Below are 27,185 nucleotides of genomic sequence, written 5' to 3'. Positions count from 1 at the left end.
TTCTTTACTTTGTACATATGTGCTAAGAAGTCAAATATAATAGATGTTAGATTATATTTACACTATTTAAACTTCCCAAAATCAAATTTCTTAAAATGAAGCAAGCACGACTTTTGTGAGACACTTTCATCTGACAGAGTGCAGGAGAAGAGCAAGAGACAACAGGAAGTAAGGAAAAGCTTTGCTGGCTGTGTATGGCCGCGTCTGTTGCAGCCAGCAATGCTGCACTGGCCCTTTCTTTTCCTACCTTCCATCCCTTCTCTCTACTCAGGCTTGATTCTAAAGAATTAACCAGAACTGAAAGAGACACATGTACCCCAGTGTTCATGGCAGCACTGTTTACAACAGCCAGGACATGGAGGCAACCTAGAAGTCCATCAGCAGATGAATGGTAAGAAAGCTGTGGTGAAAGAAAGTGAAAGTGAAGTCGCTTAGTCGTGTCCGACTCTTTGCGACCCCATGGACTGTAGCCTACCAGGCTCCTCCATCCATGGGATTTTCCAGGCAAGAGTACTGGAGTGGGTTGCCATTTCCTTCTCCAGGGGATCTTCCTGACCTAGGGATTGAACCCAGGTCTCCCGCACTGCAGGCATATACACAATGGAGCATTACTCAGCTATTACAAAGAATGCATTTGAATCAGTTCTAATGAGGTAGATGAAACTAGAGCCTATTATACAGAGGGAAGTAAGCCAGAAAGAAAAACACCAATACAGTATAACAACACACATATATGGAATTTAGGAAGATCGTAACAATAACCCTATGTGTGAGACAGCAAAAGAGACACAGGTGTAAAGAACAGACTTTTAGACTCTGTGGGAGAAGGCAAGGGTGTGATGATGTAAGAGAATAGCACTGAAACATGTATATTACCATAAGTGAAATAGATCGCCAATCCAGGTGTGATGCATGAGACAGGGTGCTCAGGGCTGGTGCACTGGGACAACCCTGAGGGATGGGATGGGGAGGGCGGTGGGAGGGGGGACACATGTACACCCATGGCTGATTCATGTCAATGTATGGCAAAAGCCACTACAATACTGTAAAGTAATCAGCCTCCAATTAAATAAATTAATTTAAAAAAAAGAATTAACAACTTAAAATGTTTTCAGTAAAGACAGTGTCCATTTCTAAAAATCCCTCATCAAGATGAATCTATCAATTATCCCACACACAAACCACCAAACCAGAGCAGCCAACATCAATGCTGCTTAAGACAGGAATACAACTGAACCCCCTGGCAAATGCTTGAAGCATATGGTAAACATAAAAGATAAAATAAATAATGTAACTCCTTATAATAACTGGATTCCAGACTACAAGATAGTAAGATAATAACAGTATGGAAAGACAACATGTTACAACCAATTGCTTTTATACTTAATTTCTAGACAGTCCAAGCTTACAAGTCAGAATTTTTTTAACAATTTCAAATTGCCACCATAAAGTATCACTGAATATATGAAACTGCCATGTTATTCCCTAAATAATCCACTTCCTCTTTTGTGCCTGTCTTTTTTTCAAAATCGTGTATTTCTGTAAGTAGCAGTAATAGTTGCAGAAACCTATGAATATAGTAAAAACTACTTAGCTATATACTTGGTAAGTATTAAGCAAATTATAAACCTAGACAGCATACTAAAAAGGAGGGACATTATTTTGGCAACAAAGGTCCATCTAGTCAAAGGGATGGTTTTTCCAGTACTCACATATGGATGTGAGAGCTGGGACTATAAAGAAAGCTGAGCACTGAAGAATTGATACTTTAGAACTGTGGTGTTGGGAGAAGACTCTTGAGACTCCCTTGGACTGCAAGGAGATCCAACCAGTCCATCCTAAAGGAAATCAGTCCTGAATATCCATTGGAAGGACTGATGGTGAAGCTGAAACTCCAATACTTTGGCCACCTGATGCAACTGACTCATTGGAAAAGACCCTGATGCTGGGAAAGATTGAAGGTGGGAGGAGAAGGGGATAACAGAGGATGAGATGGTTGGATGGCATCACCGACTCAATGGACACGAGTTTGAGTAAACTCTGGGAGTTGGTGATGGACAGGGAGGCCTGGTGTGCTGCAGTTCATGGAGTCACAAAGAGTCAGACACGACTGAGTGACTGAACTGAACTGATATATAGACACACACCTCTTGAAATGATCTCCTCTATCACTATAAGACAGAACTCTTCTCTAAGATCCTCCTCATCTTCATAGACCGAATATTGGCAAAAAAATTTTTAAACAGAATACAAGAAACATTAACCATAAAAAAAAATGAGAGATTAGACTTCACTAAAACTAAAAACTATTCTTCAAAAAATCCTGTTAGGAAAAGGTAAAAAGGATAACCAAAGACAGACTCGTGTTCACAATACATGTATCTGTCCAAGTACTTATATCCAAAATATATATAAAATTTTATATATAATAATAAAGACAAATCATTAGGTAAAATAAAAAAGGGCTTGTATAGGCACTTCACCCAAAAGAAGAAATTCAGATAGCCAAAGCCTTTGAAAATGTGTTCGGTTAACCTATCATTACTCATCAGGGAAGTAAAAATTAAAGTCACAACGGGATACCACTAAATAGACACCAGAGCGGCTAAAATTAACAAGATGGCAAATATCAAGATCTAGAGCAACTAAATTAACTCTCATTAACTGCTGGTGGGAACATAAAATGTATGACCAATTTGGAAAAGAGTCTGTAGTTTCTAGAGCTAAATATACACTTATCTGTGACTCAGTAATTCCACGCTTAACTATACAACCAGAGAAATAAGTACATCTGCCATCAGAAGACATGTGGAAGAGTATATTTAAGACAGCTTGATTAATAGCAGTCAAAGACCAGAAACATCCAACTTGCCCATCAGCAGGAGAAAGAATAAACTATGGTTTACTGTACACCAGAATACTACACAGCAACTATTTTTTAAATGATTGGTACACAGGGAACTTACCCGGTGGTTCAGTGGTAAAGAATCTGCCTGAAATGCAGAAGACATGGGCTCAATCCCTGGGTCAGGAAGATTCCCTGGAAAAGGAAATGGCAACCCACTGCACTACTCTTGCCTGGAGAATCCCATGGACAGAGGGGCTGGCAGGCTACAGTCTATGGGGTTGCAAAGGAGTCAGACATGACTTAACGACTAAATAAGAGTAACAACCTACAACAGGACAAATCTCACTGCTATTTTGTTGAGTGAAAACAGCCAGACACAAAAGCTCATACAACTAAGTCAAGATGATAGAAATCATAATCTGGTCTAGGGGAAGGAGTAGAGGATAGAGGGGGGCATTAAGAAGCTTTGTTTTACTGAAAATATTCCTCATCGGAATGGTAGTTACACAGGTACATACAAACGTATGAAACACTTAAGTGTACTTTAAGCACTTTAATGTACATAGCGGTATTTTACAACTAAAAAAATATTTTCCAAAAGGAGTTTGGAGCTGTCTCCAAAGAGATAGGATGATTCCTATCTCAAGAATCATCACATGAACCCCTCTCCGTAGTCAACTACCACTCAACTTCTACTACTCTTTCCCAGTCCCATTAATTGGTCACTAATCCATGTTTCCAGGGAACCTTCTGAAGTACATTTACTGGCACTTAGCATTTTATCAGACCGTGGAGGACATAGGAGCCTGGCATGCTGCAGTCATGGGGCTGCAGAGTCAGAGACGACTTAGCAACTGAATGACAGCAAATCAATGATTTTGTCTTTTTATGTTCTTGGGCTCCAAAATCTCTACAGATGGTTGACAGCAGCCTCAAAATTAAAAGACACTTGCTCCTTGCAAGAAAAGCTATGACAAACCTAGACAGCATATTAAAAAGCAGAGACATTACTTTGCCAACAAAGGTCGGTCTACTCAAAGTAGACTACTACTTTGAGTAGTTATGGTTTTTCCAGTGGTCATGTATGGATGTGAGAGTTGGACTATAAAGAAAGTTGAGTAAATGGAAAAAGAAAAATAAAGTTGAGTGTTGAAGAGTTGATGCTTTTGAACTGTGGTGTTGGAGAAGACTCTTGAGAGTCCCCTGAACTGCAAGGAGATCCGACCAGTCAATCCTAAAAGAAATCAGTCCAAAAAAAAAAAAAAGAAATCAGTCCAGAGCATTCATTGGAAACACTGATGCTGAAGCTCAAACTCCAACACTCTGGCCACCTGGTGCGAAGAACTGATTCATTGGAAAAGACTCTTTACGCTGGGAAAGACTGAAGGCAGGAGAAGGGGAAGACAGAGGATGAGATGGTTGGATGGCATCACAGACTTGATAGACATGAGCTTGAACAAGCTGTGAGAGCTGGTGATGGACAGGGAGGCCTGGCGTGCTGCAGTCCATGGGGTCACAGAGAGTCGGACACTACTGAGCAACTGCACTGAACTGAAGACATTTTATTACTAAAACCTACTTAGATCTGTAAAAACCTAAAGAGAAAACTTTTCTAAAGGGCAGAGGTTTCCATTCTTATTCACCCTGCTTTCCAAATGCCTAGCACAACGCTATGTAATGCAAACATCAATAAATGTTTTTGATTCAAAGATTCCTAATGCCTCACTAAATCACACCCTTTAAAAAGACAGTTTCTTTCCCCCTCTTCAATGAGACTCTTATACAGCTTCTAAAAAGAGATGTGGTGGGGGGGAAATCCATTTCTATGGACTGTGAAATTAACTTGAACATCATAACCAACCAGCAAAAGAATGCCTGCCTTAAAGAAAAATATATGGAAAGGAACACAGTGGGAAAGTAAATGATTCTCTTACTTTAACAATAAGCTCTTACATTTACTACATACTGTACAGTTCTATGAGATAACCACTATTACCAGCTACAAGTTAGACAGGAAGTTCAAAAAACTGTCCCAGGTCACATGAGGGCCAGAACCTGCAGTATGAGAAGATGGAAAGACTAGGAGGTCAATGTTATAGGACACACATGCCAACAGAAAGCTCAATGAGACTATTTTTTTTTTTCAATGAGACTATTTTTAAGAGAATAAAGAAAAAGAAATTCAAATGGTCAAATATATGAAAAGATGTCCTACTTCACTGATAATAAAGGAAAATCAAATTAAAACTTCATCAAGGAAGGGAATTAATTCCCTGGCAGCGCAGTGGTTAGAACTTGGCGTTTTTACTTGGTGGCGGCGGGGAGGTTCAATCTTTGGTCAGGGAACCTAAGATCCCACAAGCTGGGAACTTCCCTGGTGGTCTAGTGACTCAAGAATCCGCCTACCAATGCAGGGGACAAAGGTTCTATTCCCGGGCCGGGAAGATCCCACACGCAGTGGAACAACTAAGCCTGTGCTCTAGAGCCCAGGCTCCAAGAGAGAAGCCACATGAGAAGCTCAAGCACCACAACAATGTGTAGTCCCGCCCCCGCCCCCGCCCGCGAACCTTCCCCGCAAAGAGAAAAAGCCCGTGCACAGCAAGACCACCCAGAGCAGTCAAAAAAGATAAATCAATCTTGTGCTGTGTTATGCTTAGTCGCTGAGTCGAGTCTGACTCTTTGCCACCTCATGGATGGCAGCCCGCCAGGCTCCTCTGTCCATGGATTCTCCAGGCAAGAACACTGGAGGGTGTTGCCACGCCCTCCTCCAGGGGATCTTCCCGACCTGGGGATCACAGCAGATGGATTCTTTACCAACTGAGCCACCAGGAAGATCAAAACAAATCTTAAGGCTGGGGCGGGGGTGGGGGGCAGCGCGGCATAGTTGATGGGACAACCACACTACATCAGGATACAATTTCTCATCTATTAGATTGGCAAAGATATAAAAGTTTGGGAAAACCCTCTTATCAAAGCTGTGAAGAAGGCAGACACTCTAACATCGCTGATAAAGGCCCTCACGAGGCAGTTTGGCAATATTTATTAAAATTATCAATGGTTATATAGCTTTTGATCCAGCCACTCTCATCATTTTGGGAACTTCTCCTACATTTATAATTACACATGTACAAAATGATATATGTTCAAAGATCCGTCACTGCAGCACTACTTGCAACAACACAGGACTGAAATGAACCCAAGCAGCTATGAAAGTCTGGTTAAATGAACTGCTACAGCCACACAATGGAATACTATGAAGCTGTGAAAAAGAGAATATTCTTTATGAATAGATATGAAAAGATCTCTACTACAAAGCATATTACACAAGCAAGGTACACATACACACAATAAAATTCTTGATAATGGGAGAAACTTGGTATAGGACATAAAGGAACTCTAATCGTTGTAATATTTCTGTAAAACTAAAACTGCTCTAGCTCTAAAATATAAAGTTTATATAAAAAAATAAGATACAGAGAGTATATAGTTTATTAGATGTTGTATAAGTGGAAGGATAACAATACTACATATGAATCTACTTGTAGTTCCATAAAGAATTCACCAGTAATTAAGAACAACAGTTATCTATTTGGGGGAGAGCAAATAAGAAATAAGAGAGGTAGAAAGATTTCTGAATATAAATTTTTTTCTTTATAATTTCTTAAAATTATTAATGATTCTCTTTTCCAAGAAAATTAAGTAATTAAAAAAAAAACTGCACATGAATTACCTCCTCCTCTAATGAAACTCAAAAAGTGAGTTTCTGGCACAGCAGTGTTTATTAATATATACCAGTAGACACTGTGTTTAACAACTACTAGACTTCTTCAAAGACAAACTTTTCATCTCTATGGTATATGCTTTCCATAGTTACAAAGCAAAATATTTTAACTTTTTATGAGGATAAAACAAAAAATGGTTTTTACATGAAATTGCTCAGAATTCCCCAAATAATTTATTTGACACAGTAATTTATGACTAAGCTTAGTAACATGATCTCAAAGTGAGAGAAAGAAATCAAATCCTTTAATGCTCCACAATTTCAAAATTTTTTCATGTAATAATCAGAACTGCTCGCTAATTAAAAAGGCTGAAACCTATGACACTGAGAAACCATAATTAGAGTACAAGGTACTAATGACAACCAAGCAATTTTAGACATCCATTCAAAGTGATACTTGGCCTACTAGCTGTTTTTAAGACCGTACCTTCACACTGACTTTTTTCTGGTCTTCAAATTATAAAAGTCAGATTAAATTATCTTTACCTTCATCTACTTTATAACATTGCATGCATCTACAGGAATATTAAAACAAATGGTTCTTTAAAAAAATTTTTAGGAGCGCAAAAGTATGCCTATTAAGAAACATGCCAACTTGAAGTTAAGAAAAAAACTCATATACGCTTACTTACCTTAAAAGGTTTGTCTCCGCTGTGTGTCAGCATGTGCCTCTGTAACCAACTCTGGCTGGTTGATGGAGTGTTATATACTTTACAGCCTTTCCATAAGCAAACAAACACCTGTTAACAGAAGAGCCATAATTATTTTCATCACCTTTTTCAACAGGGACTTCTATCCCCTGTAAATTCAAGTAAACATGCTGCAAGTCTTCAATCAACAAAGAAACACTGAATGTACCAGTCAATCAAAACGCTCACTGTAGGTACTTTCTGAGCCTCCCACATGAGGCAGTGTTAACCGTCCCCCTCTAAGGCTGCTGTCCACTCCCTCAATAAGGAACTGATATACCGATCCCAATGAGCCATTCAGACGGAAATATACAAAATATTAACACTACAGTCCTGAGAATCAGAACGATGGACCATAATTTATATTATGTATTAATGAAGGAACAAGCATGTACTAACTGTAAATATTAGGAATATATAAAGGTATAAAGAAACAATAAGTCAAAACAGTCAACTGGTAGATACTGATAGTTTCACCTTCAAAAAAGGAGTGAACAAATTTTCCAATTATAATTTTGCTGCTGTTGATTTCTTATTCTCAAATGCATACCAATGTTTATATTATATTTACATTGTTTTGATTTATTTAAAATGATTTCCAATTGTCTTGATTACGAAGCAAAATCTAACACAGAATGCTAAAATTAATACAGTTGCAGAAGCTAGGACAGCAGTTACTCTGTAATAATATACCCACTTTCTTGGGTTCAGGCAAGTGAGTATGACTGGGTTAACAACCAACATGATTTTTACCATCTTCCTACCACTGAGATACCAATTTTTTTTACTGATTCTATTTTTATCAAACTGAACAATGAAAACTGCTCCCCATCATCGGTAAAAGAAGTATGAACCTGTAATAACCATTACATTCAAAGAACCATTTATAGGCTCTGTTCTTTTCTAAGGTTACAACAATTATAAATAGAGCCACACTTCGAAGATTATAACGTACTGCATATAGAACAAAACAAAGATACACACAGGACTGAGGAAGTAATCATTAAACAGTAAGTTTAAAATAAAATTTTTTGAAGTCTAAAAAACAGTCTAAAATAACTGAGATCAATTTTTACTCAAAACCATTTCACAAGGAGACAACACTGTTATTGCTGTTGATGTGCTTAAAGCATTTGCTAGTTTCTTCTAGTTAAGCAGATACAATGTCACAACATTGCCTCCTCCATATTTAAAATTCCTTAAAAAAAAAAAAAAAAAGATAACAAAATCTTGACCCTAGTACATGTTTATAAAATGATTCCTCAAGTTCCCAAAATTAAAAGCCACTTTTTAATGAATGTAGACAAGTCTTTAAAGGCACACCAATATGCTGTCAAGACTAATTCAGTGTTTAATAATCATATGTGGCTATCAATCCTATCAATTTCCTAACTCAAGACTAACTTAAGACTCAGTCTTAAATTTTCAATCCAAGTAATAAACAGACTGGTTCAAAATGCTTTCACAAGTCATGCATAAACAGGTATGTCCTAAAGCAAGTATTTGGGAACAAAATTAATCTCAGTTATGCAAAAAAAAATTTTAACAGTAAAGAATTGTTGTAACTCTTAAGAAACACCTGTGCTAAGTTACTCTCAAAGAAACAAGATAAATACTCACTTTCTGTCCCCACCCAACAGCTACAGCTGGGAGAAACAACCATGCCTGATTTCTAATTCTTTTTCCTCTGAACAAACACTGCTGCTGCTAAGTCACTTCAGTCATGTCTGACTCTATGCGACCCCTTGGACGGCAGCCCACTACACTCTCCCATTCCTGGGATTCTCTAGGCAAGAACATTGGAGTGGGTTGCCATTTCCTTCTCCAATGCATGAAAGTGAAAAGTGAAAGTGAAGTTGCTCAGGCGTGTCTGACTCTTAGGGACCCCATGGACTGCAGCCTACCAGGCTCCTCCGTCCACAGGATTTTCCAGGCAGAGTACTGGAGTCGGGTGCCGCTGCCTTCTCCAGAACAAACACTAACAGGAGGCAATTACAGGCTATGTGATTCCATCAGATAATAGCCTCAAGTGTGAACAGGTATGGTCTATCCTTCTAGATAGAATAATGTCTTGTAACACTATTAGGGCAGCAACACCTTCAGGTTCAAAGAAAAACCGTAACCTTCAACCTAGTGAATTTTATAGGAAATGAGACAGGTGTAAAGAGATCAAAGCAAACTATGTTTAGCTATATTCAGGTAGAATATTAATACCTGAAAACTACTCTGAGGGGAGAGGGGAGAAGTAAACTTGCATAAGGATAATCTTGATACACAAAATGGGCACTAAAAATCCATTATCAAGTATTCCCAAAAACCACAAATCTTTAAAAAGCTAAATTTCCTTAAGTCCAGTCCAAAATCTGACAAAGGGGTATTTGACCTGAGACTTTCTGCATGCACAACATATGAAAAACATTTTTATACTCCATTTTTAGAAACTTTCTCATTCTAGAAATTAACACTGAGAACCAAACATTACAGGAGCTCAATATGAATGGAATTATTCAAGAACAAAATCTGACATGGTTCCTCTAAACTATCTTAAAATGAATTAAGATCTATGTTAATCAGAACACTGAAGTGCATAGTCCAGTCTTTCATGATAAACTGGCTTAGTTAAAACAGGTTGTATTAGAGGTAACAAACAGAACAAAACTAAACAACCTAAAATCTATCCAGCCCTTTCATATTTTGCAGCTACACAATCTTCAAAGAACCACTAATTTAAGTCTCTATTTCTTTTGTCACCAAATAGATGCTATGAGTACACACTTGTTGTAAGTCCAGAACACAACAAAAATGCAAGATAATATTTTCTCTCAGGATTAGTTAACAGAAAACTTGGGTTTATATTAGACACTGGAGGTCCCTTCTCAAAATAACTGCTGCAAATCTTCTTCTGCCAGACTGTCCAAGGAAAAAAAACAGCACACGGCCATTAAAAGAATATTTTTCTATTACTAACTTCAGATTTATAATGACCTCACTTGTAAGATGTAGAGGTCTAAAATTTCAGTGTTAGAGGGAGGTTCAGGCTTTCTGCTAAGAACTCCTCTAGAAAACCTTGCTCATTACTGTCAGACAGGTCAGCTTTACCATCAGGGGTCTCCTCCAAAAGGCCTAAAATGAAGAAGTTTGTACAAACCAAGGATAGTCCTAGTCTCCCTTACTTTGGTCAATTTTCCTGAACTAGCGTATTTATCTGAATGTATGCATGGGCTTCCCTGGTAGCTAAGATGGTAAAGAATCTCCTGCAATGCAGGAGACCTGAGTTCAACCCCTGGGGTCAGGATGATCCCCTGGAGAAGGAAATGGCAACCCACTCCAGTATTCTTGCCTGGGAAATGCCACGGACAGAGGAGCCTGGCGGGCTACAGTCTATGGGGTCACAAGAGTCAGACACAACTGAGAGACTAAACAATAATACCACCACATGCTTTACACCTATAATGGACTGTGTGACAGTAAAGATAAATGCACTTACACCTGGTTACCAACATATCACACATGAAGTGCATAAATGAATCCATAAAAAAATTAAGTAAATTTAAAGACTCACTGCAAAATAAGAGAACACAACCTAACAAAGTCTAATAAGCATGTATAAGGAAAATTCTGTTACTACTGGTAAAGTAAAATCAGCCTAATACTATAAATAGAGCCAGTAAGCAATATAATTTACATCCTCAAAGGGACTGAAAAAAGCCTACTTTTACTAAATAATTAGATTCCTTCTGTAGTAAAATGATACAAAAAGATTTTATATTAAATAAGAGACAGACAATCTAAAATAAAGTCAGGAAGGGGTTGAATGGATGATCTCAGGGTTCCTTTAAACTCTTAGAAAAAAATTAGCTCAGTTTTTCACAAAATGTGAACATATAAAAGAGAAGTAAATGTTTTTTACATCTAATTATTTTGTCTCTAATCAGTCTACTCTTTCAAGATGAAGGCTATAATTTTGTATTCTGTAATTTTTAGCCACATTAAATGTGTTAACATTTTCAATTTCCTCTGTTAAAAGATATTTAATAAACAGAGGTCAACTATTCAGTAAGCTCTCACAATACAAGGAAAAAACATCTCTCATTTATTGCAAAAGATATGCCCAATTTCATGTTGTGTTCAGAATCTAGTAATATCAGACTGGCAATCAAAACTCAAACTGACCTCCCTAAGATTGACCCCATTTCCTAGCAGCATTCAATGTAACCATGAGAGTCTACAAGCCTAATTTTATGTAACATCAAGGTAACTCATTCAACTCTCCAACTAGAAATACCCTGTCATCACCTCCCCCAAAATATCCCTCTGGCCCTCTTGCCTCAAGCACACCAAAGAACATATACAAAAGTAAACTTAATAAAAATAACACGTGTAAGAGCACCCCTGAAAAACAGATTTCTTTCTGGCAACTGTTTTTAAAGTGAGAAATAGTTAAGACAAGGAAAAAAACAAAAACAGTACACTAATGGATCTTACTGAACCACTGAAATCCTACAAGATGAAGTTCCCATCCTACCAAGACTTACGTGTGTAATAAGAGGACACAGGTCTTCCAAATTTGACTAGCAAAATAGCTCGGTCTAGTTTCTAAAATCCAGTCATGCATGGAAGTATGAACCCAAGAACACAATTTGGTTTTACTGAACAAAAAAAGACTAAGTTTTTCTTGCTTGTCTTTATTTTTTAGAGAAGAAAGTACTTTTCTGACCTTTTTTTAAAAGGTATATTAAAAAAAAAAAAAGGTGCTTAAATGATAAGTTTAACTTTTACTATAGGATTAAGTATCCACCCACTTTGAAAAGGTCAGGAAACCTTAAAATTCCACTTGCCTTCAGCCTCCAAACACAATTAAAGTCCACATGACATGGCAACATAAATAGCTTAAGGCAGGTAAAGAAGTTACTAAGCTGTTTCAGTTCTCCCAGGGTGAACAGCAGAGTTGGATGAGAAAAAGAACAGGAATTAATACAGGATGTAGATCTTACTAACTTACTGCTCCAGAAGAACTGTCATCTTTCAGTAATTAGAAACATAAAATCCTCTAGAGTTGCCAATAACTTTCCTCATTTGTTTCTGTTCCACTGTGACAGTTTCACATTTGGGGTAGAAAGAAGAGAATTAAGAACTCTTTAAAAATGTCATCAAAATCAGCTGTTTTCCACTATACAGGAGATAGCGAGACTAGTCAAATTTAAAGACAGAAAGTAGGAGCACGGTTACTAGGGGTTAGCAGAAGGGAGGATTGGGGGTGTTATTTAATATGTACAGATTTCAGTTTGGGACGATGAAAGAGTTATGGAGAGGGATTGGAGTCACTGAAGAGCAACGTGACTGTACTTAACAATGCCACTGAGGTGCACACTTAAAAACAATGCAAATGATTTTTTTTTTAATTTCCCTTCAAAGAGGTCATTTAAAAAAAACCAACAACTTACTCAACTGTAGTTGAAATCAGGCGTGTTCAGGGTGGTATGGCCATAACATAACTACTCTATTTTAAAGCACAAACCAGATTGAGATTTCCTAAATTATCTAGTAGTAATAAAGTTTTGGGCTTCTCTGGTGGCTCAGTGGTAAAGAATCTGCTTGCAAAGCAGGAGACAGAGATGTAGGTTCAATCCCTGGGTCAGGAAGATCCCCTAGAGGGCATGGCAACCCACTCCAATAGCCTTGCCTGGAGAATCCTATGGACAGAGGAGCCTGCCAGGCTACACTCCATGGGGCTGCAGAGAGTCAGACACGACTGAAGCGACTGAGCACACAACACATCAAGTTTTCAAATTCTCATTCAAACTTTCACTCTGAAAGCTTAAGTCTATACATCAAAGACTGGTATGCAGAAATAATGGGAATGTAATGAAATGTATTTTCTTCATTTAGCTGAGCCTTTAAGTCTGTAGTTTAGCAACTATTGTCCTTCAAAGATCAGAACTCCTTTCTTAAGTCAAAACAGAATTACTCTTAAAATTAGCCAGAGAATCTTATTATTTGTAATAAAGTAATTTTATGAATAAGCATTCAAGAAATGACATGGGGGGTTTCCGTTTCAACAAGTTTAAGGTAGAAATACCAAAGCTTCACGCCTGGCTCTGTAATATCAGCAAGATACATGCAGGTGCAGTGATTACATTACACATTTAGTCCGTAACTCCATTTTTTCTACAAATCTGTCAAAGGCTGAAAACATTCTCACAAAGGCTGTGTGCCAACTCAACTTGCAGGATCAAGACTTAGAAATGTGAAAGTCTCCTATTACTACTAGGAGATCATGCCTGCAGAGCCGGGATCCTGCACGGAGTTGCCAAGTCAAGTGACTATAAAGCATCATGCCATGGTTCACAAGACTGCCCTGGTGGTATATAACAAGTGACCCCAATCACTGGTTCACAAAAGGCAACTCTGTAGTGACCAAGAAACCAAGGGATATACACGAGGGGGAAATAAAGACTGTTACCAAAGCAGCGTAACCACTGAGTGGGTTATGCAGTGAAAATACCATATAATGGGCACAGATCATTAGCAACTTATTGACCAGAGATGTCTTTTGTTACCCAAATGTTATTGACCAGAATGTTTCAATATTCACTTACATAACCCATTGCCAACCATACAGGTTAGTTTTTGCAAAAATCCCCCAGTCAATAATGTGTTAATACACCCTCTGATATCTACACAGACCCCATATGTATTAAATCTAATAATGAGACAAATGTTCACTTAAGTAACTGAAAGACTGCTGAAACATTGTAACATATTGTGATAACAGTAAATATTTTTAAAAGAAATTTCAAATGCAATACCATTGGTAAAAATGTTAGGAGTCCCTATTATGGCTGCACACTTTTTAAAAAAAGATCAATAATACAATCTAAATATTAATACTACCTTGGAAACAGTTACCCACTTACTTAAGATTTTAATCACCTTAGTATCAGTGTATCTCAATAGTGATACCACAATGATAGGCAGTGTGTGACCTAATAAATTATCTGTACTTAAAAATGTGACACTAATTTCTAGAAAACATACTAAGAATAGTTAACTATTCAAGACAAAAATCTAGATAAAGTTGAAAAGTATGTATTATGCTATCAATTTTACAAATATTTTGGTCCATGATGCTGTGACTCACCTAATTTGCTTTAGCTCTTTACTTACTATTCAATAAAAATTACATGAACTGACACAATTAAATGGATTCCTAAAAGTTTACAGATCAATACCATGTGAGCTCTGACAAGACCCGGGAAAGATGATCAATAATCACAAATAATGAGTACAGATAGCCATTTAACAGGACTGTATATACTAATCCTGATACCAATAGTTTCTCCAGTTAATTTCAGCATCAGGGACAATTTAAGACCACTCTAACAACAGAAATCCCTAAGAGTGCCAATTCTTAAAAGCCTTCAACTCGAAACATCAGAACCTTGAAATACACAAGTATTCATTTACAATACTCCCACCATATTTTAAAAAGTCTAATTTCTTCAAATACACCTAAGAGCAAATTAAAATCCATTGCATAATATGTTCTATTTGATTCAATCAAATATGTGGAAAGTAAATAAAAGGGAAAAAACACTTGAAAAAATAAAACATTTGAAAAATAAAAATTCTTCAAAATTACTTAAAAAAAAATAAAGCCTAACTAGCAAATACAAATTAATAAAACTAATAAAAACAGGGAGTGAAAAAAAGAAATGACAAAACCAACCCCTCCTCGCTGACCATCTACATGTATGGAACGGATGTGATCTGCCAGATCTGGACTAGAGGTGAAGCAAGCCTGGCACTGGTCCCAACAACAATTATAGGCAATATTTTTGCTTGAAGAAGTAGTGCTTCCTTGTCCATTCATCATTGCTGGAGTTGAACGCCCACTGGAAATTGTGCTGTCTACATCCATTATAGTACTGCTTATGCTACAAAAGAAGAAAAAAGGCTGTGTTATTCCTAGAAGTTCACTAACACGAATATGATCTTATAAATAATTAAGATTACCACTTGACATTCTGCCCCATAAAGCATATGAACCATATTTTCCACCAGAAAACATGCTTTAAAATTATTTAGTTTCAAATAATTGTTCTCTAAAACTAAATTTCAAATAAATATTATTTGCAATAAATTGCAAATCAAGGCAAAGAAAAACTAGTACCTCAAACCAGCCATGGAATAATTTAAGCAACTTTTGGCAGACATAAAGTCCCCAACACCATACCCCACAGAAAACAAACCAAACCACACACACACAGAGCTCACCACATTCCACCCCTTCTAGAGTTCTAAGAAACATGATAAAATAATAAAGTTTCCAGCTTCAAACAATTTAGAATCAAAAGATTATCTTTACAGTGTTGCAAATCACTTGTTGATCTTTTCTTCCATTCACTAATCTGAGAACACAAGTGCTATCACATCCTACCTCTTTCCATCTCAAAGCAGTTGGGAAATTTTGCTGTATTTTCCCTCTTAATAAAAAAAGCAAGAGAGAGAACTAAGTGCAAGAAAAGTTTCTCTGTTTTACCAAAGTCCAAAAAGTACTTTGCTGGCTCTCAATTTTTTTCAAAGTCCTATGGACCTCAAACCCTTTTATACTTTTTATTTAATAAACAAAGTACTATGTACTAGTAATCTTTTTATTTACTAAAAAATATTAGTAATAAAAGTCTTTAATAAAAGTAATTTTTAATGTTAAAAAATTTCACATCACAAAAAATTTTTAACACATTTTGCCTTCATCTTACAAGCAATTCACTTTATTTCCTTTCTTCATATTGTCTCAATAGAGAAATTATATGGAAGTAGCATCAATCACAGAAGGATCAACAGTAAGAATGCTTCAGACTTTAAAACCTCTTAAAAGCCATAACTGCTTGTACTTAATTTAAGTACAAGAAAATTATACAATTCACATTAACTTTTAAGGGGCATGCTTCCCCATTCCACTAAGTTTTTATTACAGAAAATTTCAAAAACACAAAAAAGTATATCTAAACCTGAACTCAGATACAGACTACAAACTCATGGTTACCAGTAGGGAGCAGGTAGTGGGGAAGTAAAGGCAAGGGGGGGGGGGGGGGGGGGCGGATTAAAAGGTACAAGCTACTGTGTATAAAACAAACAGGCTAGGAGAAACAAGCATATACAACACAGGGAATATTTTATAACTAATAAATGGAATATAACTGTAATCAAAAGTGGGGCCCAGATGCTCTGCTCGCTGCTCAAAAGCAATCGTTAAAGAGGCCAGGCTGGTGGAAAGTCGTTTGCTTTCTTTTGGATGGGGGTGGGATGGGGCGGGGCGGGGCGTGAGTGGGAGGGAACCTGTCCAAAAGGTCGACACCTTTCAATGACCATCAGTGGGCAAGAGCTTTGATAGGCTGAGGGAGGGGGTTACATGTAGAACCAATACAGTCAGCTCTGACAGTCATACAGAAATTGGTCATCTGTGGTCTGATCAGAGTCATCTTGATTGTTTTAAGGATAGTTCGGTTTGGTTCCAGCGTCCGTTTGTTTCCATTTCCTGAGGCCAGTTGTCAGAATTGTGGCAGCTTATGTCAGGGCTACAGTCAGGTCATCACGTAAGTTAACTTCTCTACCTGGTGGGGGTTTGAGTATCTGTAAGACTGCTCACAGGATATGGCTCAGAGGACTACCTACAGCCCTTGAGAAGGAACTAAAGGTCCTTGACTATGCATACAAACTACATTATTTGGTGTTCTCTGTTTTCCGTTGTTTCTGCATTTTCACATTTCTGCTTAAACTTTTTCTTTGGCTAAAGTTTTTTCTACAAACAAAAGGCAGGCAGAGGATATCTTCATAACTTTTAAAAACTATTAATCACTGTGCTGCACACCTGAAATATATAATAGTGTACCATCAACTATACCTCAATAAAAATAATTAAATCTGAACTCAATAATTAACACTGTCCTGTTTGCTATATATAATTTGTCTTTCTCAATCATCCACAGGTTGCAAACATGATACTTCAACCACAATTATTTCAGCACATCCCTTCTAAAAGTAAGAATATTAACCTTTAACCACTGCAACCTTATTTGTTCACACCTAAGACTTAAATTGAATTTGAACTTCTTAAATAAGCTTAATAATGTCTCAGACTTCTCTTTAAAGGATATTCACATACTTAAGTCCTTCTGCTCCTTGGAAGAAGTTATGACCAACCTAGACAGAATATTAAAAGGCAGAGACATTACTTTACCAACAAAGGTCCATCTAGTCAAGGCTATGGTTTTTCCAGTAATCATGTATGGATGTGAGAGTTGGACTATAAAGAAAGCTGAGTACCGAAGAATGGATGCTTTTGAACTGTGGTGCTGGAGAAGACTCTTGAGAGTCCCTTGGACTGCAAGGAGATCCAACCAGTCCATCCTAAAGGAGATCAGTCCTGGGTGTTCATTGGAAGGACTGATGTTGAAGCTGAAACGCCAATACATTGGCCACCTGATGTGAAGAGCTGACTCACTGGAAAAGACCCTGATGCTGGGAAAGATTGGGGGCAGGAGAAGAAGGGGACAACAGAGGATGAGATGGTTGGATGGCATCACCGACTCAATGGACATAAGTCTGAGTAAACTCCGGGAGTTGGTGATGGACAGGGAGGCCTGGAGTGCTGCAGTCCATGGGGTCACAAAGAGTTGGACACGACTGAGCTACTGAACTGAACTGAAGTCCTTCTGGCTATTTTCCAGTCAACCTACAGATTCTAAATTTCAACTCTAACACTCCATTCTAAAACTCCATAATCTCTAGAAAACTCTCAAATGTGAATCAATTCTTGAACATCTGAAATTTTACTTATACACTGTCTAAAATCCACCCCACTCCAGTACTCTTGCCTGGAAAATCCCATGGATGGAGGAGCCTGGTGGGCTACAGTCCATGGGGTCACAGAGTCGGACACAACTGAGCGACTTCACTTTCACTTTTCACTTTCACGAACTGGAGAAGGAAATGGCAACCCACTCCAGTGTTCTTGCCTGGAGAATCCCAGGGACGGGGGAGCCTGGTGGGCTGCCGTCTACGGGGCCGCACAGAGTCGGACACGACTGAAGCGACTGAGCAGCAGCAGCAGCAGCATTGTCTAAAATCAAATGCATTCAGTTTTCAAAGATAACAAAAATGTTTTTAGGAAGCTTCAGATATGAAAAATAGGAACTTCTCTAGTGGTCCAGTGGTTAAGAGCCCACACTCCCAATGTGTGGACTAGATCCCCTAATGCCGCAACTAAGACATGGCACAGCCAAATAAATAAAGATTTTCAAAAAGATAGGAAAAATGGCTCAAGATTTCTCTTTAAGGGATATTCACGTATTTAAGTTCATCTGTCTAAATATCTCCCAGTCTATCTACAGATTCTAAATTTCAGCTCTAACACTTCATTCTAAAACTCCATAATCTCTAGAAAACTCTCAAATGTGAATCAACTCTTGAATATATGAAATTTTATTTATATATTGTTTCTGCAGGAATAAACCGTAAGTATGGTTTATACTGAAATACAAATTTTTACTTGAGCCCCAGAAATTCCAAGTATGGGGCCCTTAATAGCAAAATGGTTACTGATTTTCCTTGCCACTTGCTTCATGTATTTTAAAACATTTTCCCTGTAAAGTTCATACTTTCATAAACCATACTGATTAACTCCAAAGGCAAATAAATAATAGTTTTAAATGAGCAATCCATCACACTCAATTTATAAAACCACCTTAGAAAAGAGATAAATCTACATGGCCTACTATGGTACAACCTCCAAGTTAAAAAAAAAAAAAGAGCCACAGAAGTGCAGGGAAGTACAGTTCCACTTTGCATACCTAACTGGAGGGAGACACAGAGATACAGCCACCCCCAAAAGGCAAACCTCTTTTCAAGGATACACAAAGTGCTGTCTATGTTGCAGCGGGTGGGAGAAGCAAGACAGACTTTAACCGTAAATACACTTCTGTGTTATTTTAACCACGTATCTCCACTGCTTTTACTTGAAAGTCCAAAAAATTAGCTGAAAATGAAACCAAGTTAATTTTCTTTCAATTGAACAAAGTAGAGCAAGATCAAGAGACCCACACCCTTGTGATGAATCCAACTAGCAGTAGAGTCCATCTACGCAGCGCATAACGTGTTTTGCTTACGAACTTCACTTCACCCCAGAAGGAAAGCCTTCTGAGTCCAAATAGCCATGAACACTAAGAAACAGTTAAATATTGTTCAACATGCAGTATTACTCACTTGAAAACCAGTATTTCATGTGGATACCGATCCTCACGAAAGGAGGGCATACTGCGGGTATTAAAGCAAATGAACTCTGTCTACCATTGGCAACAAGCTGCAAATGCAATGGTGCAGGAGGCAAAGGGCACGTCCTCTGCCCTGAAAGACTGAGAGACACTCTACACTTGGGCGGCATCCCCACAAAGGCTCCCGTGGCCCAACAGGACAAAGTAGAGTCCTGCCACATGACCCCTGCTTGGCACCTCCAACTGCTAGAAAGAGTCCAATCCTAAATCTCTAGGCTCTCTTCTGGTCCCAGATTCACGCCAGAATCGGCGGTTCCCTCCAGTCTCAAGACTGATAAAGACAACAGTTTTTATTCAGGAGAGCAAAGGAGACAAATCCTAAGTAATTTATAATCTTGACAGGATAGATACAGATTTCATAGAAAGCAGTGTCCTTCTTCCTATAGTATAACAATATGATCAGAACTAAAAACTGACTTTCTACTTCCACCTAATCTTCTGTCTAAGTTCAAGCATATATTAAAATCTCTCTTTCTGTCAGTTCTCCTTCCCAATAAACACTTACTGATTCTATAAGATGTGAACAAAAGCAGCCTGGGATATGGAAGAAAACCTGAGCCAGAAAAAGCAGTCACTCTATTCAGATAGTTTCAGTAACTTAAAGCAGTGCTTTTCAAACTAAAATGTCTATGAACATCTGTGATCTTATTAACTGCAGATTCTGATTCAGTGGGTTTGGGGTAAGGCCTGACATACTGTGTTTTTAACAAGAGCCTACTTGTTGATGATGCTGCTACAACATTTTAAGTAGCAAGACTCTAAAAGATCTCTTTCATTATTATTACCCAACTGAGACTGACCCAACTAAGGAACTGTCTCATACTGTAGAATAGTAAGCTAAAGCAAGCACACATACATCATGACAAGCGAAATCCTTAAGTTAAAACACACATATTACTCAAGATTCCTAGGCAATATTTAGGGACGGGCATAAGCCATTTTGGGGCTTCCCTGGCGGCTCAGATGGTAAAGAATCTGCCTGCAATGCAGGAGACCTGGGTTCAATCCCTGGGTTGGGAAGATAAGCTGGAGGAGGGCATGACAACCTACCCCAATATTCTTGCCTGAAGAATCCCCATGGAAAGAGGAGCCTGGTGAGCTACAGTTCAGAGTTGCAAAGAGTCAGGACACGACTGAGCAACTTTCACTTCACTTCACTTCTACAAATCTATTTTTAACATGACAACATTCCCTTTTTTCTTTTTTTCCCATGGGCCCTGTTAAGAAACTATCTGGCAGATCAGACTCACATGGATTTTATGAAAATTGTTTCCTTTGGAAATTCAAGGGCCAACTCACACATATATATAAGAATAGCCTCTTCTCTGATAACTCAAACTACTTCCAAGCAAAATATGTTTGGTAGACAAGACCACTGCCAATAGGGCTGTCAATACTGAGAAGATCAGCTTGCTAAATGACAAGATACAGGAGCAGAGGAAGTAATACATGGATGCTACCTTATCATTATGGAGAAGGATGAGACAGTGGTCTTAAAGTAACAGAGTAAGAGAAGTTCATTGACATGGTTTCAGATTCTACACTGCAAATAGTCTCTTAAAAAACAAACGAACTGTACCTGTTAAGTTCTGGCAAATTATCAAATAGCCACACAATTAACTTAAAAAGTCTATTAAAATACTTCATTTTCCAACTAAGTATCTGCATGAAGCCAGATTTTCTTCATATGGCTCAACCAAATCACTTCACTGCATCAGGCTGAATGCAGAAGCAGACATGAGAAATAGTTGTTCAGCCAGACGTTAGGCATAAAACAATGTCACTCTCCTTTTTTTTAACTGGAAAGAAGATTTTTATTTAAAAAAACCTTACTTTTGTTTATTTTAAAATTAACAAATGTTTTTAATGTTCTCAGTTTTGATTTTTGATTCTGTGATAGTGGTAACTGTAATCTACATAAACAAGCTCTTTGGTTTCTTCAATAACTTTTTTGACAGCTTTACTGAGATATAATTTGTATTTCTCCATACTTAAGAAAGCAAAAAGGTCCTTAAGAGCAAAATGTTTGAGAACCACTGATCCAGACTGTATTTAAAGCAAAGTTTAAAGGTCTCTCTGAAATAGACTGGAAACAGTATGTTTCTGACCTGGAATATCCTGATTTTATTCTAGGGTTAACTGCTGAACCTGAAATTCAGTTTGAGGTCACATGGATGGGGGCAGTCTTATCTGCAGTTTTCTTTCCAGTTATCTGTGAGGAAACTCATCTGGGGTAGGAATTTTCCTTATTAAATTTGGGTCCTTCTCCTCTTTCTAGACTACTGAAATGTGTAACTTTACAAGAGAGTTGAGGATGAGGTGTCATTATGATTATATACACACACACACACACACTTGATACATATATCAAATGTATAACATGATATGTAAGTGTATAACATGAAATCAAATGTATTTTATTCTTGTTATAAAAAAACTAAAATATAGGAATTTCAGAATTTCCTATAACATTGATTAGCAAAGTTGCAGCTCTGCACTGGTGCTCCTCCAACCCTAACTTAGGCCTCCACTTGTCCACTCTGATAAAAGTTAGGTCTGTGAATCACACATTTTATGCTTTACCCAATTAAATGTCTCCCCAAGACTCAATTACTTGCTAAATGCTCTCTTCTGCTAGAGGACTAGCCAGGTGGCTGGTAACAAATCAAAGAGCTGTCATGAAACAATATTTTTTATTGTTTAAATTTAAGATTCTGATCACTGTTGTATTTGTGATATGAAGTAAAGACTATTAAGACCAACCACTAACTAATAGTGTCTTCCAAACAAGATTTCCCTATTGGCAATTCCCTTTCACAGCTCTCTGCCAGGAGAATTAAAGTGTAAATGGAGGCTAAAGACAAAGTGCCCTTGTCCACAAGTCACATTTTCACAGCTATGCAGCCAAAACAGAGTAAGAAAAAAACTGGATGCTAAAAACTGACATAAACTTGTATCACCCACAAACCTCACATGAAATTTAAGCTCATCTCAAAAAGCTTTCCTATTTTAACTGACTTGACAAATTGTTAAATTTTTGAACTTACAAAAAATAGTTACAAAACACCATTTTAATATATCTTATGCATTGGGGTTCCAAATAAAAATCTGTAACAGACCTCAAAACTGTCAAACTACTTTTATATTAAAAGGTTAAAAACCACTGAGCTCTATTATATACAGATCGAATGTCATAAACTTAAAAAAATGGAGGAGGAAAACAGAAGGATCAAGGCATCCAGCCACTTTCTTCAAGATTTGGAAGTTACTCATGGAAGTTCCACAAAAGAACCCCCTTAATCTCTAAGGATCAAGGTTGTTTTATTTTTGTTCTATAAGTGAAAATACATAATCTTTAGGATGTCTTCACCTCACTGACTGCATCTGAATTATTACAAAAGAAATATTCTGTAATTTTAACTTTTATTCTATAAATGTAATTTTTAAAGAATGAAATATTGTTCCCCATATGGACTGAAGCAAGTGACGAGTTAGACAAAAATTCTATTACTCTAAGGAACACTTAAAACAGGGACAAAAATTATAAACTTTGTTTAATTTTGTTATTGGTAATAAACTTTGGATAGAAATTAGCTTTCTAAGTAATTATCAAATTGTAGGTAAACGTAACTACACACAGGGAATTCCTTATCTAATCATATAACGAGGTAAGCTATTATTTCGTTAAATGATGCTACTTTCATCCATAATAAAACTGCCACTCACAACTACAAAGATTACTCTGTCTACCCCATACCTGTAATCAAAGTATTAAAATTAAAATTCAAAACAGTACAAAATATTTAAGATAATCTTTTATTTTTAATTCATTTTAATTTATTTTTAATTTTATTTTTAATTCAAATAAAGTGATTAATTTTTCACAGAACTAGAACAAATAATTTCACAATTTGCGTGGAAATACAAAAAACCTCGAATAGCCAAAGTAACCTTGAGAAAGAAGAATGGAACCGAAGGAATCAACCTGCCTGACTTCAAACTCTACTACAAAGCCACAGTCATCAAGACAGTATGGTACTGGCACAAAGACAGAAATGTAGACCAATGGAACAGAAGAGAAAGCCCAGAGATAAATCCACATACCTACGGACACCTTATATTCGACAAAGGAGACAAGGATATAGATGGAAAAAAGACAACCTCTTTAACAAGTGGTGCTGGGAAAACTGGCCAGCCACTTGTAAAAGAATGAAACTAGCACAACTTCTAACACCATACACAAAAATAAACTCAAAATGGATTAAAGATCTAAATGTAAGACCAGAAACTATAAAACTCCTAGAGGAGAACATAGGCAAAACACTCTCCGACATAAATCACAGCAGGATCCTCTATGACCCACATCCCAGAATATTGGAAATAAAAGCAAAAATAAACAAATGGGACCTAATGAAACTTAAAAGCTTTTGCACAACAAAGGAAACTATAAGCAAGGTGAAAAGACAGCCCTCAGAATGGGAGAAAATAATAGCAAACGAAGCAACAGACAAAGGATTAATCTCAAAAATATACAAGCAGCTCCTGCAGCTCAATTCCAGAAAAATAAATGACCCAATCAAATGGGCCAAAGAACTAAACAGACATTTCTCCAAAGAAGACATACAGATGGCTACCAAACACATGAAAAGATGCTCAACATCACTCATTATCAGAGAAATGCAAATCAAACCACAATGAGGTACCATTACACGCCAGTCAGGATGGCTGCTATCCAAAAGTCTACAAGCAATAAATGCTGGAGAGGGTGTGGAGAAAAGGGAACCCTCTTACACTGTTGGTGGGAATGCAAACTAGTACAGCCACTATGGAAAACAGTGTGGAGATTTCTTAAAAAACTGGAAATAGAACTGCCATATGACCCAGCAATCCCACTTCTGGGCATACACACCGAGGAAACCAGATCTGAAAGAGACACGTGCACCCCAATGTTCATTGCAGCACTGTTTATAATAGCCAGGACATGGAAGCTACCTAGATGCCCATCAGCAGACGAATGGACAAGGAAGCTGTGGTACATATACACCATGGAATATTACTCAGCCATTAAAAAGAATTCATTTGAATCAGTTCTAATGAGATGGATGAAACTGGAGCCCATTATACAGAGTGAAGTAAGCCAGAAAGATAAAGACCATTACAGTATACTAACACATATATATGGAATTTAGAAAGATGGTAACGATAACCCTATACGCAAAACAGAAAAAGGGACACAGATGTACAGAACAGATTTTTGGACTCTGTGGGAGAAGGCGAGGGTGCGATGTCCTGAGAGAACAGCATTGAAACATGTATAATATCTAGGGTGAAACAGAACACCAGCCCAGGTTGGATGCATGAGACAAGTGCTCAGGCCTGGTGCACTGGGAAGAGCCAGAGGGATCGGGCGGAGAGGGAGGCGGGAGGGGGGATCGGGATGGGGAATACACGTAAATCCATGACTGATTCATGTCAATGTATGACAAAAACCACTACAATATTGTAAAGTAATTAGCCTCCAACTAATAAAAATAAATGGAGAAAAAAGTACAAAATATTTAAGATAATCTTTTATTTTTAATTCAAATAAATGGATTTTAATTAATTTACTTAATTAAAACAAAGACCATATTTCCTATTTTAGGCAAACTAAGGAATATATATGGAGGAAATGGTAGTCCTTATTGATGTCAAACTCTTCCATTGCTGGTCAGTCAATGACAATCCTGTATTTTTGCTAAGTATGAAGTTGTGTGCCTGATGTTACACAACTTTAAGATATGACGTCTTTACTTCAGTTATTAACACCACTCCTCACTGCCTTTCGTTGGAAGAGACTCTCATTTCGTGCCCTGCTCTTTATTGCAGGAATTGACAGAATTAAAAGCTAAAACTGAACCAGTTAAAAGTAATAGGTGCTTTAAGAAAACTATGAAGTGCCTGCCTATTACATTTTATAACTTTATCCTAAGGAAAAAGGGGACTATGAAACTTACTGTATCAAAATGTGTCTCACAAAAGTAAGGCTCTACTAATTTTAGACGACTTCCCACTCTTTATCACCACAGTGACCAAGTACTACTATATGCCCTGCGTTGTTCTGTGCACTTGTGTCAGACTGTATTTTTCCAAAGATGTCCACCCCATGCTCACACCTTCCCACATCCTCTTCTTACAGCATGGCATCAAGAAATGAGGGATTGAGGGGTGCGGTGTCTAGCCTACCTCCTCTGAATCTCAGCAAGCCTAATACTCTTGTAGAAGTGACAGTGCAGAACTTCCTAGGCTGGGTCATCAAAGGCAATCTAGCTCTTGGGACACAGCGTGGGAGCCCTGAACCACACTCACCCAGTAGAGAAATCTGGCTCTCCTGAAGCCACGATGCTAAAGAGATCCCAGGAAGAAAGTACACAGGGCTAGAGGTGCCAGAGCCCCAGCTGTTCCAGCTCCAGCTGTTTGGTCTTCTCGGTCCAGGCCCCACATATGGGACAGGTTCATGAGCGAACTTTCTGGGGACTGGTGTCCCCAGACTCTATGCTGCTCCAAGCTGACACCAAGCAGAGCAGGAATGATCTAATCATGTCAAGCCCTGCTCAGACAGGAGATGTGTAAACAAAATAGTGTTTTAAAACCACTAAATGCTGGAGTTGCTTGTCATGCAGCCCTAGTAACTGGAACAATGCCTGATGTGTATTAACTCATGTAATGCTTACAACAACCACATGAGGTAATCACTATTTACTAATATTCAAGTATGAGTAGCCTCATCTTACAGATAAAAGCTGAGCAAAAAGACTGAGCAGATAGAAGAGACACAAAAATTATGTGACTTATCCAAAGCACTAATGCCAAACAATCTGTTACATTTATATGAAGGAAAAATGTATCAATTACTGATTTCAGAAATATTGAAATGTTGCCTATATTACACATCAAGATAAGGTGACAGTTTCAGCTGGTGTGCACCCACAGGAAACTATTTCTTTGCTTTTGTATCTCCAGTGCATACATACACAAATATTTAGCATCTACATGTAATCTGCCTCATTTGAACAGATGGTTTCACTAACAAGATGATGTATTAAATTTGATTTCTAGAAGTCAATTAGCTTCATAAAAAAATTAACCCAAGGTCAGTCATAGAAAGCTACACTGTTCTCACATAGACCTTGTCCCAAATTTAGATTGTAGCCCATGAACCTAACAATATCAGTGTAAAATTCAACTCCAAAATACTTGCTCCAGGGACAAAGAAGTGGTCACTTTAGTTTTCACATATAAAAAACCAACAGTAAGTTATGAGATCAGCCTTAAACCAGAATTTAGGAATATAGACCACATCTCGTTTCTCTAAGACTGCTTGGTTCTGCCTTTCACACTGCCATGGCCCTGTAGGCTTTCACAGCTTTAAACTCAGATGCAATTTATGGGGGAAAAAGTAAAGTAAGTGCTTCGTGTATTTTACATGCTATATATGCTCAGGTCAAACTTCCCTAAGGTCTCTCCTCCTCATCTAAGGTGGAAGATCTGGT

The 27,185-nt window shown here is 37.7% G+C and overlaps 1 protein-coding gene across 5 annotated transcripts in view; it reads right to left on the bottom strand.

The window, feature by feature from the left end:
- The window catches only part of AEBP2 (AE binding protein 2), a 67,377-nt gene that overhangs the window by 27,662 nt on the left and 12,530 nt on the right, over positions 1 to 27,185 (bottom strand). For 4 of the 5 annotated variants that reach the window (XM_020890899.2, XM_070453718.1, XM_070453719.1 and 1 more), the window contains exons 2-3: positions 15,048 to 15,255; positions 7,262 to 7,369 (exon numbers count right to left, since the gene is read on the bottom strand). In XM_020890899.2, coding sequence (XP_020746558.1) covers positions 7,262 to 7,369; positions 15,048 to 15,255 — 316 coding nt within the window. Of the gene's footprint in view, positions 1 to 7,261; positions 7,370 to 15,047; positions 15,256 to 19,585; positions 19,663 to 27,185 lie in introns of those variants that run through there. The other variant, XM_070453716.1, reaches the window with a different exon arrangement.

The sequence above is a fragment of the Odocoileus virginianus genome, chromosome 23 (genome assembly GCF_023699985.2).
Source record: "Odocoileus virginianus isolate 20LAN1187 ecotype Illinois chromosome 23, Ovbor_1.2, whole genome shotgun sequence".
NCBI lineage: Eukaryota > Metazoa > Chordata > Mammalia > Artiodactyla > Cervidae > Odocoileus > Odocoileus virginianus.
The sequence above is the reverse complement of the archived record's forward strand: the minus strand, read 5'-3'. Positions and strand labels throughout refer to the sequence as shown.